At 46.1% G+C, this 13,170-nt stretch overlaps 1 protein-coding gene across 1 annotated transcript in view; it reads right to left on the reverse strand.

The window, feature by feature from the left end:
* The window catches only part of LOC139394477 (dynein axonemal heavy chain 6-like), a 157,658-nt gene that overhangs the window by 83,664 nt on the left and 60,824 nt on the right, over positions 1–13,170 (reverse strand). Inside the window, exons 31-41 of the mRNA XM_071142548.1 lie at positions 12,925–13,086; positions 12,455–12,592; positions 11,612–11,779; positions 11,340–11,488; positions 6,724–6,831; positions 6,003–6,129; positions 4,628–4,840; positions 3,492–3,713; positions 3,199–3,321; positions 1,675–1,857; positions 1,068–1,211 (exon numbers count right to left, since the gene is read on the reverse strand). Coding sequence (XP_070998649.1) covers positions 1,068–1,211; positions 1,675–1,857; positions 3,199–3,321; positions 3,492–3,713; positions 4,628–4,840; positions 6,003–6,129; positions 6,724–6,831; positions 11,340–11,488; positions 11,612–11,779; positions 12,455–12,592; positions 12,925–13,086 — 1,737 coding nt within the window. The remainder of the gene's footprint in view (positions 1–1,067; positions 1,212–1,674; positions 1,858–3,198; positions 3,322–3,491; positions 3,714–4,627; positions 4,841–6,002; positions 6,130–6,723; positions 6,832–11,339; positions 11,489–11,611; positions 11,780–12,454; positions 12,593–12,924; positions 13,087–13,170) is intronic.

Below are 13,170 nucleotides of genomic sequence, written 5' to 3' on the forward strand. Positions count from 1 at the left end.
TGATGATTATAATTCTGACTATAATGATGATGATGATTATAATTATGACCATGATGATGATGATTATAATTCTGACTATAATGATGATAATGATGATAATTCTGACTATAATGATGATTATAATTCTGACTATAATGATGATGATTATAATTATGACTATAATGATGATGATGATGATAATTCTGACTATGATGATGATGATGATTATAATTATGACTATAATGATGATGATGATTATAATTCTGACTATAATGATGATGATGATGATAATTCTGACTATGATGATGATGATTATTATAATTATGACTATAATGATGATGATGATTATAATTCTGACTATAATGATGATGATGATTATAATTCTGACTATAATGATGATGATGATTATAATTCTGACTATAATGATGATGATGATTATAATTCTGACTATGATGATGATGATGATGATAATTCTGACTATAATGATGATGATGATTATAATTCTGACTATAATGATGATGATGATTATAATTCTGACTATAATGATGATGATGATTATAATTATGACCATGATGATGATGATTATAATTCTGACTATAATGATGATGATGATTATAATTATGACCATGATGATGATGATTATAATTCTGACTATAATGATGATGATGATGATAATTATGAATATAATGATGATGATGATCATGATGATAATTCTGACTATAATGATGATGATGATTATAATTCTGACTATAATGATGATGATGATTATAATTATGACCATGATGATGATGATTATAATTCTGACTATAATGATGATGATGATTATAATTATGACCATGATGATGATGATTATAATTCTGACTATAATGATGATGATGATTATAATTCTGACTATAATGATGATGATGATTATAATTATGACTATGATGATGATGATTATAATTCTGACTATGATGATGATTATAATTCTGACAATAATGATGATTATTATAATTCTGACTACAAATGATGACAATGATAATTATTATTAGTATAATTATTCTGACTATGATGATGATTATAGCGATGGTGATGAAGGCCCTACTAACCTTGGCGTCATTATTGTCTTCAAACTGTTGTCTGACGAAGCTGTCGAAGGCATCCCAGTGGCTGTCAGTCAGGTTACCCCCCACAGACCACAGGTAGCAGAACACAAACGTCTGACACAACACACTGTTCAGGTGCTTAGCTTCCTAGAACACACACATAAACACACACACACACACACACACACACACACACACACACACACACACACACACACACACACACACACACACACACACACACACAGATGGAACTATACTTAATAAGCAATAAGGTCCGAGGGGGTGTGGTATATGGTCAATATACCACGGCTAAGGGCTGTTCTACGCACAACACAACGTGGAGTGCCTGGATACAGCCTTTAGCCGTGCTATATTGGCCATATACCACAAACCCCTGAGGTGCCTTATTGCTATTATAAACTGGTCGACAACGTAATTAGACAAGTAAAAAATAAATGTTTTGTCATACCTGTGGTATACAGTCTGATATACCACGTCTGTCAGCCAATCAGCTTTCAGGGCTCGAACCACCCAGTTTAAAGATGTGTATAATGACTGGTTAACATGTGGTTGTGGTCATGCTGCGCTCTAGTAACATTTAGCCTACCATCTTGAGGTCTGGTCTTCCGTCTCCCAGCAGCAGCGCCTCCAACAGGCAGCAGAGGGTAGTGACCTTACTGATGTCCACCTGGCCCATGGCCTGGACACAACGCTTCCACACAAACTGAAGACCCTTCTCCACGTACTGCTCAAACAACGCCAACAGGTACACACACACTGCTTCAGGGAGCTGGGGGGGGGAGGGGGGTGGAGGAGGTAGAAGGGAGAGGAGGATAGGGGGAGACAGCAACAGAGAGGGCAGAGAGAGCAGAGAGGGCAGAGAGAGTGAGAAGCAGGGCAAGTTAAATGTATGATCAGGACATCAAGAAAAGCCAGGTAAAAGTTGGCTTTTGAATTAAGATAAAAATCCATGTCAACCAATCAATCAATAGAAAGTAATCAAGATAAATCATCTGTCAGCTATATCATCAGACACAACAGCAGATATAACCCCTCTCTGACAACACTGTAGGTCTGTAACATCAGAAACAACAGCAGGTAAAACCCATCTCTGACAACAGTGTAGGTCTGTAACATCAGAAACAACAGCAGATAAAACCCATCTCTGACAACACTGTAGGTCTGTAACATCTGTCAGCTATAACATCAGAAACAACAGCAGATAAAACCCATCTCTGACAACACTGTAGGTCTGTAACATCTGTCAGCTATAACATCAGAAACAGCAGCAGCAGCACGAGGAAGGATATAAAACCATTTAAAGACAGTTATCATAAAGACAGGGACAGTTCACAGGATCCACCTCTAATGATGCAAGAGAGAATGTGTAAAGGTTAGAGGTGACGAAGAGAGAATGTGTAAAGGTTAGAGGTGACGAGGCACATGATGATCTTTGATGTGTTGTGGTGGTTGATGTTTATGATGGACCTGCTGACACTGATGGTAGGAGTACCATTCTAGCCATCTATATAGTTAGATACACCTCTGTCTTTGGTCTGAGACACGCGACATTCTCTGTGATCTTCACAGAACGATAACATGAGAATACAGATTTCCAAACAGGCTTGACTGAGCCCACAGCTACTTCCACAGAGGGGCGTTATGATTCTGAAGACATGGTAGATGTATATTCTGATGGAGTAGAGATGTGATCAGCGCAGGAAATCACCTTGTTAGTCAGACCAGTGATCAGGTCTGGACCATGTTAAGGAGACTGGTAAATCATCTTGTTAGCCAGGCCAGTGATCAGGTCTGGACCATGCTAGGAGAATGGTAAATCACCTTGTTAGTCAGGCCAGTGATGCAGGTCTGGACCATGTTAAGGAGACTGGTAAATCACCTTGTTAGCCAGGCCAGTGATCCAGGTCTGGACCATGCTAGGATAATGGTAAATCCCCTTGTTAGTCAGGCCAGTGATCCAGGTATGGACCATGTTAAGGAGAATGCTAAATCACCTTGTTAGTCAGGCCAGTGACCCAGGTCTGGACAATGTTAAGGAGACTGGTAAATCACCTTGTTAGTCAGAACAGTGATCCAGGTCTGGACAATGTTAAGGAGACTGGTAAATCACCTTTTTAGCCAGGCCAGTGATCCAGGTCTGGACATAGGGCATCCATTTGAGTTCGTTAGAGTCGATGTAGACCATCCCACAGCGACTCACTGTGGCTGGGGACGCCACCGATAAGTCCTGGACCTGAGACACACAACACAAAGGTTGCAGAGCATTTACAAAGTCTGGATCTTTAACATGTCACTATTATCTGTTCACGTCAATGACGTCCATAGTGATTGTCCCGCTTGTCATCAACACTAGAACGCAATGAAGAGGAACCCCTAACCTATAACCCCTGACCCCTCTCTGACCTCAAACACCATGTGTATAGACGGGGTCAGTTTGATGCGTTCGCTGTTGGCCAGACACAGCATCTTGTTGTCGTCCAGGACCGTGTTCATGTTCTCAATCCACAGCGCGTCCACCGGACCGTCCGACACGATCCACTTGTGGTCATCGCTGGTGTCGTTGCAGGCCGCTCGCACGCTGAGCGCCATCAGGCCGTCACGCCACTCCAGGGTCAATATGTTCACCTGTAGGGGTCCGGGATTAAAGGTTAGGGGCTCATGTTATGCACTTTGTGACGTGTATTTAGTCTTGCCCACATTAAGTACCAGTTTTAAACCAACCAGGGCTCTCTGTAAGGTAACAAGGTCAGATTGCAGCTCTAACATAGACTGGTCAACAGTTGGGTCAGTGGCATACATCACACTGTCGCCTGCATACAGATGAATATTACAAGTTAACAGATAGACCAGTATTATTGACATAAATAGTAAAGAGAACAGGTCCCAGGACAGACCCCTGCGGTACACCTTTTGTAATATCCAGGAAACTAGACTGAACACCATCAGAGATCATGCATTGAGTCCTGTCTGACAGATCATTCTCAAACCACTTGCAAAAAGCCTGACCCAGACCTATTTCAGTCAGCCTTTGAATGAGAATGTGACGGTCAACAGTGTCAAAGCCCTTTGAAAGGTCTATAAATAAGGCAGCAGATAGATTTTTTTATGATCCAAGCTATTTAACACATCACCTAGACTAACCGTAGCAGCTGAACCGGTGCTGTGTCCAGGTCTAAAACAGGATTGGTTCATATTAAGAACAGTGAGAAGTTTAAAAAGTTATTCGCTAAAAGTTGTTCGGGGAAATTGGACAGTAGTTATCTAAATCAGAAGGATCTCCTCCTTCATGTAGGGGGAGGACATGCTCCACTTTCCAGATCTTAAAGGAGAACACCAGAAACAATAGTCAGGTTAAAATAAAGGTCAGTGGTGCTGTAAGTGGAGCAGAGAGCTGCAGTGAGAAGAGGTCAAGAGAATCAGCCCCTATAGCTTTATTAACATCCGCAAAGCCCTCAGTACATCATAGACATCAAATGGTTGACATGAAACGACAGTATGTGAGTCTGTTAGTGCACAGATGAATTGTCAGCCAGGCGTACCTCTCCGTAGAGCTCTCCCATGGTGACAGACTTGGGGTTGAGGACGTATGTCTTGACCGGGAGGTAGAAGGGGTTGTGTTTCCCGTGGCCAGCCTGCCACAGGGTATCTAAGGTATCAGACAGGATGGAGTAGACCGTGGTCTTCCCTCCACCTGTAGGACCCACCAACATCACACCATGGCGTACTATCATGGTCTCATACAGCTGGATCACCTGGAGGGAGGGAGAGGAAGGGTTACAACCACACAGAGATCACCTGGGGGGAGGGAGAGGAAGGGTTACAACCACACAGATCACCTGGAGGGAGGGAGAGGAAGGGTTACAACCACACAGAGATCACCTGGAGGGAGGGAGAGGAAGGGTTACAACCACACGGAGGATTATACATCATCACTAATTCATGTATTTTAATATGAAGTCAAACTGAACCAAATTGAATGATTTTGTTGAATTATGTTTTTGTGTCTAATCTTGATCATTTGTAATGACATAGCCATCATTGATTCCTTAATTATATAAAGCACTTTGAGGCCTACATTATGTTTATTTAAATTAATACATAAGTTCAGTCAGTCAGTCAGTACATTGTTGGTCATGCTGGGTAGGGTGAGTCATTACCTTGTTGGTCATGCTGGGTAGGGTGAGTCAGTAACCTTGTTGGTCATGCTGGGTAGGGTCAATCAGTCAGTACCTTGTAGGTCATGCTGGGTAGGGTCAGTCTGTACCTTGTTGGTCATGCTGGGTAGGGTCAGTCAGTACATTGTGCGTCATGCTGGGTAGGGTCAGTCAGTACCTTGTGCATCATGCTGGGTAAGGTCAGTCAGTACCTTGTTGGTCATGCTGGGTAGGGTCGGTCAGTACCTTGTTGGTCATGCTGGGTAGGGTCAGTCAGTACATTGTGCGTCATGCTGGGTAGGGTCAGTCAGTACCTTGTGCATCATGCTGGGCAAGGTCAGTCAGTACTTTGTTGGTCATGCTGGGTAGGGTCGGTCTGTACCTTGTTGGTCATGCTTGGTAGGATCAGTCAGTACCTTGTGCATCATGCTGGGTAAGGTCAGTCAGTACCTTGTTGGTCATGCTGGGTAGGGTCGGTCTGTACCTTGTTGGTCATGCTGGGTAGGATCAGTCAGTACCTTGTAGGTTATGCTGGGTAGGGTCAGTCAGTACCTTGTTGGTCATGCTGGGTAGGGTGAGTCAGTACCTTGTTGGTCATGCTGGGTAGGGCCAGTCAGTACCTTGTTGGTCATGCTGGGTAGGGTCAATCAGTCAGTACCTTGTTGGTCATGCTGGGTAGGGTCAGTCAGTACCTTGTTGGTCATGCTGGGTAGGGTCAGTCAGTACCTTGTGCGTCATGCTGGGTAGGGTCAGTCAGTACCTTGTGCGTCATGCTGGGTAGGGGCTGCAGGTTGCGTTTCACTAGAGACTCCAGGATGGTGGTTTGGAGAACACCGTAGTCATGTTCAGGGATGGACACGCCAGGGAACAGGTCAGACATGATGCCACTAGAGCAGAGAACACACAGACACAGAACCGTCATACACAGACACACACGGACAGACACAGACGTCACACACACACAGAACCGTCATACGGACAAACACACATCAGTCTGCAGTAAGGCATGATGAGGCATGATGAGGCATGATGAGGCATGATGAGGCATGATGAGGTATGATGAGGCATGATGAGGCATGATGAGGCATGATGAGGTATGATGAGACATGATGAGGCATGATGAGGCATGATGAGACATGATGAGGCATGATGAGGCATGATGAGGCATGATGAGGCATGATGAGGTATGATGAGACATGATGAGGCATGATGAGGCATGATGAGACATGATGAGGCATGATGAGGCATGATGAGGCATGATGAGGCATGATGAGGCATGATGAGGCATGATGAGGTATGATGAGGCATGATGAGGCATGATGAGGTATGATGAGGCATGATGAGGCATGATGAGGCATGATGAGGCATGATGAACGTATAACAGTGGAACATTCTATTCTTCTCCATAGTGCTCTAACATTAGCTGTAGGACACCATTGGTTTGTGTGTGTGTGTGTGTGTGTGTGTGTGTGTTCTCTCACCCAAAGAGCGCAGCATCGTCTGTGAGGAACTTGGGCAGATTGGAGTCTCTCAGAGCCCTGATCAGAACCACGTCTTCACTCAGGTGGGGGTTCTCTCTCTTCAGAGAGCTGTCGGGGGTCACACGCACACATAATACATTCTCTATAAATGTGGGGGTCCCTCTCTCTTCAGAGAGCTGCAGGGGTCACACACACACAATACATTCTCTATAAATGTGGGGGTCCCTCTCTCTTCAGAGAGCTGCAGGGGTCACACACACACACAATACATTCTATATAAATGCGGGGGTCCCTCTCTCTTCAGAGAGCTGCAGGGGTCACACACACACAATACATTCTCTATAAATGTGGGGGTCCCTCTCTCTTCAGAGAGCTGTCGGGGGTCACACGCACACATAATACATTCTCTATAAATGTGGGGGTCCCTCTCTCTTCAGAGAGCTGCAGGGGTCACACACACACAATACATTCTCTATAAATGTGGGGGTCCCTCTCTGTTCGGAGACACTGCATGTCTGAAGTAGTTAACATGGGTCGGGTCAATTCGCATCTTTTTTCAATTCATTTTCAATACAATGAAAAGGATAAGCTATTTACAGTATTTCAAATGTATTTAACTTTAAATCACTTCCTGAATTGACTGACTTCAATTTGGAATCGTCTAAAGGTCGCTGAACTGAATACATCACCGGGTCGTCTAAAGGTCACTGAACTGAATGCATCACTGGGTCGTCTAAAGGTCACTGAACTGAATACATCACCGGGTCGTCTAAAGGTCACTTAACTGAAACATCACTGGGTCGTCTAAAGGTCACTGAACTGAATGCATCACTGGGTTGTCTAAAGGTCACTGAACTGAATGCATCACTGGGTCGTCTAAAGGTCACTGAACTGAATGCATCACTGGGTCGTCTAAAGGTCACTGAACTGAATGCATCACTGGGTCGTCTAAAGGTCACTGAACTGAATACATCACCGGGTCGTCTAAAGGTCACTGAACTGAAACATCACTGGGTCGTCTAAAGGTCACTGAACTGAATGCATCACTGGGTCGTCTAAAGGTCACTGAACTGAAACATCACTTTAAACACACTCACCATCTCTCTGTTACACACAAACACACATGCAGACACACACAGCTTGGTTGGAGGTTGTTAGGTAGAAGTGAATTCCTCTCCTCTCTCTTTACTCTGCCTGTCACCCTCCCTCCCTCCTTTCCCAGAGCTCGGCTAATCAATGTGGATGATGATTCCCTAGTGACTGTTCACCAACCCATTCATTAATAATGTGTGGTGCTGTAACACACACACACAGGGTGATAATGGCAGGCCCATTACATTGGATTTACAGCGGTAGTAAAAAGTGAATGAGACAGACAGAAGAGGGTGGCTCTAAACAGTCAGAGGGCTTGTTACTCACACACCTGTAAAATGAACAGCTCACCCTGTGACAAGACAATAGCTGCGTGAGTCAATCTGGGATAAAGCATGATGGATGGGACAGACAGGGGACATTACTACCACATCTAGACCAGGAGCGTGATGGATGGGACAGGGGACATTACTACCACATCTAGACCAGGAGCGTGATGGATGGGACAGACAGGGGACATTACTACCACATCTAGACCAGGAGTGTGATGGATGGGACAGACAGGGGACATTACTACCACATCTAGACCAGGAGCATGATGGATGGGACAGACAGGGGACATTACTACCACATCTAGACCAGGAGCATGATGGATGGGACAGACAGGGGACATTACTACCACATCTAGACCAGGAGGGTGATGGATGGGACATTACTACCACATCTAGACCAGGAGGGTGATGGATGGGACATTACTACCACATCTAGACCAGGAGTGTGATGGATGGGACAGACAGGGGACATTACTACCACATCTAGACCAGGAGCATGATGGATGGGACAGACAGGGGACATCACTACCACATCTAGACCAGGAGCGTGATGGATGGGACATTACTACCACATCTAGACCAGGAGGATGATGGATGGGACAGACAGGGGACATTACTACCACATCTAGACCAGGAGCGTGATGGATGGGACAGACAGGGGACATTACTACCACATCTAGACCAGGAGCATGATGGATGGGACATTACTACCACATCTAGACCAGGAGCATGATGGATGGGACATTACTACCACATCTAGACCAGGAACGTGATGGATGGGACAGACAGGGGACATCACTACCACATCTAGACCAGGAGCATGATCGATGGGACATTACTACCACATCTAGACCAGGAGCGTGATGGATGGGACAGACAGGGGACATTACTACCACATCTAGACCAGGAGTGTGATGGATGGGACAGACAGGGGACATTACTACCACATCTAGACCAGGAGGGTGATGGATGGGACATTACTACCACATCTAGACCAGGAGGATGATGGATGGGACATTACTACCACATCTAGACAAGGAGTGTGATGGATGGGACAGACAGGGGACATTACTACCACATCTAGACCAGGAGGATGATGGATGGGACAGACAGGGGACATTACTACCACATCTAGACCAGGAGGGTGATGGATGGGACAGACAGGGGACATTACTACCACATCTAGAGCAGGAGCGTGATGGATGGGACAGACAGGGGACATTACTACCACATCTAGACCAGGAGCGTGATGGATGGGACAGACAGGGGACATTACTACCACATCTAGACCAGGAGAGTGATGGATGGGACATTACTACCACATCTAGACCAGGAGGATGATGGATGGGACAGACAGGGGACATTACTACCACATCTAGACCAGGAGCATGATGGATGGGACAGACAGGGGACATTACTACCACATCTAGACCAGGAGCATGATGGATGGGACATTACTACCACATCTAGACCAGGAGCATGATGGATGGGACAGACAGGGGACATTACTACCACATCTAGACCAGGAGGATGATGGATGGGACAGACAGGGGACATTACTACCACATCTAGACCAGGAGCATGATGGATGGGACAGACAGCGGACATTACTACCACATCTAGACCAGGAGAGTGATGGATGGGACATTACTACCACATCTAGACCAGGAGGGTGATGGATGGAACAGACAGGGGACATTACTACCACATCTAGACCAGGAGGGTGATGGATGGGACAGACAGGGGACATTACTACCACATCTAGACCAGGAGGATGATGGATGGGACAGACAGGGGACATTACTACCACATCTAGACCAGGAGAGTGATGGATGGGACATTACTACCACATCTAGACCAGGAGGATGATGGATGGGACAGACAGGGGACATTACTACCACATCTAGACCAGGAGCATGATGGATGGGACAGACAGGGGACATTACTACCACATCTAGACCAGGAGTGTGATGGATGGGACAGACAGGGGACATTACTACCACAGCTAGACCAGGAGGATGATGGATGGGACATTACTACCACATCTAGACTAGGAGGATGATGGATGGGACAGACAGGGGACATTACTACCACATCTAGACCAGGAGGATGATGGATGGGACAGACAGGGGACATTACTACCACATCTAGACCAGGAGCGTGATGGATGGGACATTACTACCACATCTAGACAAGGAGGATGATGGATGGGACAGACAGGGGACATTACTACCACATCTAGACCAGGAGGATGATGGATGGGACAGACAGGGGACATTACTACCACATCTAGACCAGGAGAGTGATGGATGGGACATTACTACCACATCTAGACCAGGAGTGTGATGGATGGGACAGACAGGGGACATTACTACCACATCTAGACCAGGAGGATCTGAAGGATGCCAATCATCTTTAATATGATGTTGATACAGTGTCTCAGTCCTTCCTGTCAGGGAGCTGTCGTGTGATGGATCAGTAGACCAGGCAGGATGTCATATGCTACTATCCTATTCTCTCTGAGTCAGCCTTGCAGAGAGGAAACAAGGATTTCCCTCGTCTAGTCTGCTCTTCCTGTCACCCTCCTGCACTGTGTCACTCAGCTTTGACAATAAGAACTGTGTCCCAAATGGCACCTTATTCTCTATATAAAGCTGGTCAAAAGTAGTGCACTGCATAGGGAATATGGTGCCATTGGGAACGCTACCCAAAGGTTCACATTTGCATAGAAGTGGCTGTAAAATGCATAAGGGTAGAGGGTTCTGGGTAGTGGGTTCTGGGTAGAGGGTTCTGGGTAGTGGGTTATGGGTAGAGGGTTCTGGGTAGAGGGTTCTGGGTAGTGGGTTCTGGGTAGTGGGTTCTGGGTAGAGGGTTCTGGGTAGTGGGAGATCTGTAAACGGCACTATGAGGATAAAACTGAACATCGTTTCAATCTGATTTGTACATAAAACGACCTTGTACATAAAAAGCCCAGAAACTGTCAGATACCGGCTGGTGGTTTTGATTGAATAGAGTTCTGTTTTTCTCTCTGTGTCCTATCTGGTCATGACGAGTTTTTACCCCCAAAATCTTGCAACTTTGATTGAACAGGGTGGGTACAACGTTGTGTCCTACCCTAGACCAGTATAGAATAGCACCCCCTGTGGGTCCTAGCCTAGACTAGTATAGAACAGCACCCCTTGTGGGTCCTACCCTGCCATGACGAGGACAGACTTGACGGCCCTCATGCCGAAGTCGTAGTGGTCCTGTTGGGAGAGCTGCTCAGAACACAGCTTGTACATCTGGGTCATCTTTCGGGCCAGAGTCTTACTGGACTCAAAACCCTCAGAGTAGAGGATCACCTAGAGGAGGAGAGAATGGAAGCATGGAGGGGGAGAAACGGAAGTCAATGATCTGGTCCCCAGCTACAAATGACCTCAGCATCGTAACACATCCCCAGCCCCCCCAGTAGCCCCCCCAGGTACCTCAGCGATCAGGGCATAGTTGGGCACCATCATGGCTATGGGTCTGAACAGGGCTTTGAGGTTGTCAGGGAGCTCAGTGCGTCCAGCGTAGCCCGGGTTCATAGTGATGAAGGCAGCACACGTCATCACCAGCTTGATCTCTCTGCCCTCAAACATGAACCTGGACAGCTACAAGACAGAGACCACCTGACACGGAGGACTGAACCGGGGTTGTGAGCATCTACCATGTCGTTTACTTAGGTAGAGTAGACATCACCGTGACAACAGGAACAGACGATTCTGTTAGTTAAACTACCTCTGTTACACTGAGGTCTGAAGAAACAGACCTGATATCCAGGCTTTAGTTCAGAGGGCTAACAACTTCTTCAGCCGAGCGGACATCAATCTTGCCTGACTGGTGTGATGGATGGAGGTTAGAACTAGGAAGGCTGTGGGTCACCAGGTGTGACCTTGGCCACATTCACATTGTGGATGGTGGTGAGTTGTAGGTACCAGTATATACTGTATTTGTGATATATTCCAGCAATAAGGCCCAAGGAGATGTGGTTATTGGCCAATATACCACGGCTAACGGCTGTTCTTAAGCACGACACAACGCAGAGTGCCTGGATACAGCCCTTAGCCGTGCTACATTGGCCATATACCACAAACCCAGGGTTGCCTTAATGCTATTATAAACTGGTTATCAACATAATTAGAGCAGTAAAAAATTAATGTTTTGTCATACCGGTAGTATACTGTCTAATATACCACGGATTTCAGCCAATAAGCATTCAGGGCTCGAACCACCCAGTTTCTAAATGTAAAGATATTGGGACAGGCAGGGGAAAGGGGAGGGTATACCTTGGCCATCTTGGCATTGCGGATAGTAATGAGTTGCTGGGCGATGACAGACAGCACCTCGATGTCGATGCGGTTAAACTCATCAAAACAACACCAGGCCCCTGATTGGGCCAGACCACTGAAGAACTTCCCCATCATCTACAACACAGGCAGGTGATTGGTTAAGCAGATAGCAGGAATAAAACAGGATCCTTCATTATGAAGAAAGTCCACTGCTGTGGTGACACTGTCCCCTAGTGTTAGTGTCTGGGTAAAACAAAGACAATAGGAGAGAGAGGGACAGAGGGTTAGGATTAGAAGGGTAAAGGAAGAGGGGGAGAGAACAGGGTTCCCCAAACTACACAGCTGATTGAAATAACCAACTCATCATCAGGCTCTGATTATTTGACTCAGCCGTGCAGTGCCGGGGCAGGACTGAGATTGGGAAACCCTGGAATAGAAGGTTCTGTGCTGGTCAGTCTAATCAGTACCTTGTAGTCCAGTCCATCAGAACAGTTGAAGACGACACACTGGATGGACAGAGCCTTGGCCAGGTCCTTAGTGGTCTCCGTCTTCCCTGTTCCAGCTGGGCCTGCTGGAGCCCCACCAAGGTCTAACTGAAGAGCCCCCATCAGACACAGGTAGCAACGATCCTAGAGACATACAACGGGTTAATGGATGGAGAAATCCTAGGGAGAGACATACAACAGGTTAATGGATGGAGAGATCCTAGAGAG

This window comes from Oncorhynchus clarkii, unplaced genomic scaffold, assembly GCF_045791955.1.
Source record: "Oncorhynchus clarkii lewisi isolate Uvic-CL-2024 unplaced genomic scaffold, UVic_Ocla_1.0 unplaced_contig_5646_pilon_pilon, whole genome shotgun sequence".
NCBI classification, from domain to species: domain Eukaryota; kingdom Metazoa; phylum Chordata; class Actinopteri; order Salmoniformes; family Salmonidae; genus Oncorhynchus; species Oncorhynchus clarkii.